A 5,680-nucleotide genomic window follows, 5' to 3' on the forward strand; every position below is an offset into this window, starting at 1 on the left:
CGACTGCCGACGAATCAGCATTAGCTGGTGTACATTATCGCACCCTCCCCCCATCCGGATCCCCCGGGCCCACCGAGGAAATGTGACATGTTTCTGGTTGATTTCTGTTTTTGTTTTGATTTTTTCGTTTGCCTTAAGCTTTGTGCCGTCCTCAACAATGCCGGCCACCTTGACTAGTCCCCAATCATTCATAAAGTGACTGGGTTTTAGTTTCATTTTTTTTTTAGATTTTAGTATTTATTTAACGAAGAAATAAATTATGATAGTTGTAGTAGGGTGACGACATTGGTAATGGCCCATTCCATTCCTCAATAGCTCTCTGGGGGACCCTGGGGACGGGGAAGAAAGAAGGGGTTTCTCTCGTTCCCCGCCCTCAGAGCCTCAGGGGTCTCAGAGCCCCCTATATATAGCTTGCTCGCAGACTATCCTTCAATAGTCAAATAGAAGCGGATGTGAAAATTGGAAGAAAAATTCCCTCCCACTAAAAAAAAATGGATTTTCAGTTTGACAGAAACGACTCTAAAGTGAAAGTGCCATAGTATCTCCCTAATAGTTTTGATCAAACACAGAGCATGCTTAATTTACCAAAAGGGAAAAGTGAAAGGTATCTTTCAAAGCTGCTATGTTTTGCATTTGTCCTTTTCTGATATTGAAAGTCCACACTCCGATAAAATATAGAGCTAAATTAATTTCCTAACTTTACCTTGAAACCTCAGAAGAGCCACTTAGGGACAAGGTAATCATGCCAGTATTATAGTTCTGTAGCAACAACGCCAAAACGCATAGTTTCAAAACGCAAGTTTGAAAAATAAGCACCAATCAGAAGAGTCTGTACCGGCTCCTACATGAATACAAGGCCTGTAATTTGTTCGATCAAGATTTTTTTTTCTGGCCTTTGTGCCCGCCTGCCCCCTGTTTAAGTTATTTCACGTGCTAGGGAATCTAAAAAAAGCAGCTTAAAATTTCACAACATAGTTTGGTTGGTAAAAGTAAGCCTTGGAAAATGTAAGCAAGAGACAAAATTTACAGCAGAGCGAAAGGCAACTGATTATATTCAGTGTTCCTGAACCTTCTTTATTTAGCTTTTACAGAATAGATTTACATTACTCATTAGCTTCCTACGAACAGTTTAAGGCCTTATTTTTAACACTGGTTCAGTGGATCTGTTGACACGATCCTACTGCTGACCTTTTGGTACTTCTTCAATGAAGACGCGACTCACTGTAAATAGCCCACTGGTGTAGGCGTCAGCGCTGTTGTAGGATTTACACCTTCCAACCCAGAATCCCACTCGTACCTTTCCTTTTGGAATGTCATTGCAGTGACCTTCAATGTGTCGGTGACGAAGAATATTGTGGTTTTTTCCAGTCTGCATGTACAGCGCACCTTCAATGGTTGCAGGCGAACTGCACTCGTTTCCATTAAAAGTGAAATACCAGCGACTACAGCAGTGATTACATCTGTGAATCCTGAGGTTACCAGCAAAGTAGACATGGAGCGAAGTGTTCGCATAGTGTTTGACGAAGTTACAATCCTTAAAAGGAAATAGCAATAATTATTTACAAACTGGGCAAGATATTCAATTCATTTTAATGTTGATTTACACAACTAGTTTGATGATTTATTCAGTATTTATTGAGTTTACTTTTAATTAATATCAATGATTTTTTTTTTCGATTATAGAGAGTGTTTTCACTCACATATAACAATCCTGAATCTTTGCCGATTCCTCCTTTCCAGGTGCATTCCTTCCAGTTTTTGTGCGAAGACATCAGAGGATTTCCACTGTCGCCTTTGTCCCCCCGCTCTCCTTTTTGTCCATCACGACCAGGTGCCCCGGGGGCTCCTGGGACGCACGTCATGTATGTCCACATCCCGGTTTGTCCGCCATTATTACAAGATGGACAAGATGAAACAGGCTGCAAAGGAGAGGAATAGGCAATGAAAAGCTTCCTTTTTTATTTCTTTTGATTTAGTGTTTCAGAAGGGAAAGAACTTCAAGATTTTACTGAATTTTACATTTTTAATTCTTTTTGCTTCCTTAAACTTCGATTAGAATTCATTTTTCCAGCAAAATTTGTGAATGTTGATGGTTTTGATAATGGACGTTTTCTCGTTCTTCTTTCCTTCCTCTTCTTCTTCTTTTTTTTTCTGTTGTTGTACATACGATCATTTACCTTTAAGTTTTGAGTGATTTTTCTTACCAACAACCGGTGGCATTAAGTGAGCTCTCTATAAATTTTCTTCATTAAGATAAAATGAAGAGTAGAGTAGTGTGTAAAAGCCTGTGTCGCGGCAGTGATAGTTTATCAAATAAATGCACTCTTTTTACTTTACCTTGCTGTCTGGTATTGTTTTCTTCGCAGTAGAGCATAAAACGGCAGTAAGCGTTAAAATCAGTACCAACAACATGGTGGACAGTTGAAAGTTGATTCCTGATCGCACCAACAACGTTTTTAAACTTGTTCACTAAATGGTTGAGCAAAAATGAAATAATTTGATTAGTTCAAAGTGAAAACATTATTTAAGATAATTTCAGAATATTGTACTTTAAATCTGTAAGTTAAGATTCGTCTGGTGTAGAATGGTTAGCGTGAACGCTATGGAATACCGTAGAAAGAAATTGATCTCTTGGCTGGTTATATTCTAAGGAAAAAAGTAACTTACCTTTAGCCTACCTTCCCTCGGTGAATGTGAAAGCCAAATGATAACTTTCGTTATTGTCACAGTCATTAATCTCTCTCCCACAATGCCACTTCCCTTTTCGCGTTTGAACGAGTTTCAGAGCAAGCTCTGATCACGTGTCACTCGTAAAATACGTCAAGCATTTCGATTGATACTTTTGACAGTAAAAAGACTCGAAAATTAGCTTGCTCTGTGATTTCAGCAACTATGTTTTTTAATTGCACGTAGTTTTTGCAAGGTCCAAGAGATGTAATGACGCTTTTTCTAATAGTATTTTTCACTTATTTTATGAAAGACTTGTGTATAATGATAAAAGAATAGGGAAAATCCGCCAATAAAATCTTAACATTTTGTGAGAATGGATAAAGTTAAAAATGCTGTGTCCACAACATCAGCATTAAAAACGTAGGTAGACTGTGAGAGGCAAGACAAGAATTCCCGTTTAATGCATTCGCAAGGAAAGAATTCCAGATCAGGTCACAATTACAGTGCCTGCCTTCTTCGTTTTTTTTTTTAAGCTGAGAAGTACACAACTCTTCTTCACTTTTAAAGCACTGAGTCTGCCCAGAACCAAATTCAACAAAAACGCTAGAGTAAAACCGATGATGAGACAAATACTATCGTATCTTGAACCAATTGTGCAAATTTGCAGTTCTATTTCTTACAAAAATAGAATCGAGTTTTCCAAACTCAACCCAACTCAATTTTTTATTTCACTCTCACAAAATATGCACGATAATAATAATAATAATAATCATAATAATAATGTGCGTAATAATAATAATAATAATAATAATAATAATAATAATAATAATAATTTGCTGACCACCGTCTTATGTAACATGCAGAAAAGTCACATTCCATTTTTTTTCTCTTCTGTTTAACTAAACACAAAATTCTTGAGATTGAGAATATTATGTTGTTGATTTCGCAATATTTCTCTGCTTATTAGTATCGTAATAAATATTGTTTTTGATCATGATACTCAAAGGAGGTATGTACTAAAACACGCAAAATATACAGGAAGTCAACGTTCTACATATTCGGTGATTCGCTAACCTCTATTCTCGTCAAAATAAACCCAACAACAGACAATAATATTTTGTTTTGTACCTGGCCCTGTTTTTCTATATATATTCTATCTTGTTTTCGTTGAAAAAGCAATTTCAAGAAAAGTGAATACTCAGTTTCAAAGTCCCAGCAGAGTTAAATAAAAAATGAAAATGAAATAAGTTATTTAGCCATCCAACTAATTCTTTTAATAAATTTTTAATGGAAGAACATAGGACTATCTTTATTTCGAAATATGTATTAATAACGGCCGGGTTTACTATGCAATAGAACCTTAGTATATTAAGCAAATCGATTTGGGTTTTTTGCAGCAAACTTAAATTAGATTCACAGATTGACTTCTGTTAACGATGGGGACCATATAAAAGGCTATATAAAGCTGACATCAAAATAATGTACAAAAGCAATAAGGATAAAATCACAAAACTCACCTGCTTGAACCTAACGTGCAAGGAAGATCATTTTGGCTCACTAACAAAAACACGTCTTTGAAACACTAAAAAACACGTCTTTGAAACAACATCGACCCACACATCAATTATTTGACTTTCTACCAATGATTAGCCGCAAATTGCTTCAAAAGTCAAATGACATCTGATTTTTACTGATTTATACTGTTTGTTTCTTCTAACAGAGAAAAACATTTTACCTGACATTTTTTAAACGAATTCTTCAAATCGTTAACATTTCGAATCTTTTAAAAGAAAGCTACTAAGGATGGGCAACTGAATTATATACGAATTAAACATTTTAATGATCAAGAGCCCCTATTATTTTTGCGGTCCCTTTTGCCAGCCCTTAATTTATCGTTCTGGATATCAAGATTACAAGGCAATTTTAATGTTCATTTAGTTAAGATAGCATGCATGATCTGAATTTGTCATAATAAATATAAAAATAACTGCTGATGTTTTGGTTGGATTATGTACAAAAAGTTAGGGTCCAGACTGTTTAAAAAACACAAATAAGCTTTAGACTTTAAGCGATACAAATCTTAAAGTTTGCCTCTACACGAAATAATTATATGTTGTTGTGTTTGTTTTGAAAAAGATTTCAAGGATTGCAAGAAAATATCTTAGAAAGATTGCTTGATACAAGAAGATAAAAGAGAAAGGGATGAACCGAAAGAACAAGCCGTCGTAAACTTCGAAGGACTGAGCTTTTGATGCATGAGCTATAGCTACTCATCAACGCGGTGTTCCCTCGAGAAATTTTGTATTAAAAAATGATCACAGTTTTAATTCTAATACTAAGAATTTACCCAGCTACAAGCTTCAATAAGGTAGGACTGATCGATTAAAGCTTTAAACATGTAGTCCGTGATGGCGGGCATTTTCATGACATAGATTTTTGGGAAAAGATGTGCGTAAATATAATTTGCTTTTCACAGGGGCACCCAACGAAGGTTTCCAACTAAATACATTAAAAACTATCCAGGCAATCCAGCGTACTTTTACGTCTCTAGAAATGAATTCTAAGCGGTGCTATAAAGATTGTATCTGTTCGGTCAACCAAGGGAAACTTGAGTCTCTTCGAAATCACACAAGGTCTTCCGTGTTATTTTCCAGAAAATTTTAGATGCGATTTAGCGTCTTACGAAAGTGGGAATCCGATAATTTTAGGTTTCCTTTTTTTCTACGAAAAATAGACTCAATCTGGAGATTGAAATGTGAAAAATGAAACTTCAGAAAATGGTAGGGAATTTACGAGATAAGCGTCGAAAATTGTACATGAATGCTGGAACGGTCATCTAGAAATAGAAAATTAGTAATAGGAAATTCTAAGCAATATTTGCTTCTCCACACAACGATATTTTTTAAAATACGTTTTTGAAAGTGAAATATGTACCACTAACAAGTTTAGGCTCAAAAGATGGAAAATATATCAATTTAGTCCCAATTTAGCTTCACCTCCACAAATGTTA

The 5,680-nt window shown here is 35.5% G+C and overlaps 1 protein-coding gene across 1 annotated transcript; it reads right to left on the reverse strand.

Annotated features, from left to right (window-relative positions):
• Positions 1-1,054: 1,054 nt before the first annotated feature.
• Positions 1,055-2,690, reverse strand: LOC140926769 (collagen triple helix repeat-containing protein 1-like). The gene is made up of 4 exons (XM_073376468.1): positions 2,668-2,690; positions 2,338-2,469; positions 1,701-1,919; positions 1,055-1,534 (listed from the first exon to the last, which is right to left on the reverse strand). Exons 2-4 carry the CDS (start codon positions 2,410-2,412, stop codon positions 1,178-1,180), a joined length of 651 nt encoding a protein of 216 aa, XP_073232569.1. The 5' UTR covers positions 2,413-2,469; positions 2,668-2,690; the 3' UTR covers positions 1,055-1,177.
• Positions 2,691-5,680: the final 2,990 nt, after the last annotated feature.

The sequence above is a fragment of the Porites lutea genome, chromosome 2 (genome assembly GCF_958299795.1).
Source record: "Porites lutea chromosome 2, jaPorLute2.1, whole genome shotgun sequence".
Lineage (NCBI taxonomy): Eukaryota > Metazoa > Cnidaria > Anthozoa > Scleractinia > Poritidae > Porites > Porites lutea.

What these genes read in the sequence shown, in the direction of transcription:
- LOC140926769 (XM_073376468.1), bottom strand. Translation starts at nt 2,412, where the DNA reads ATGTTGTTGGTACTGATTTTAACGCTTACTGCCGTTTTATGCTCTACT. An exon ending in AAACAATACCAGACAGCAAG is followed by an intron (nt 1,920 to 2,337) that starts GTAAAGTAAAAA and finishes TCTCCTTTGCAG; the next exon opens with CCTGTTTCATCTTGTCCATC. An exon ending in AAGATTCAGGATTGTTATAT is followed by an intron (nt 1,535 to 1,700) that starts GTGAGTGAAAAC and finishes TTTCCTTTTAAG; the next exon opens with GATTGTAACTTCGTCAAACA.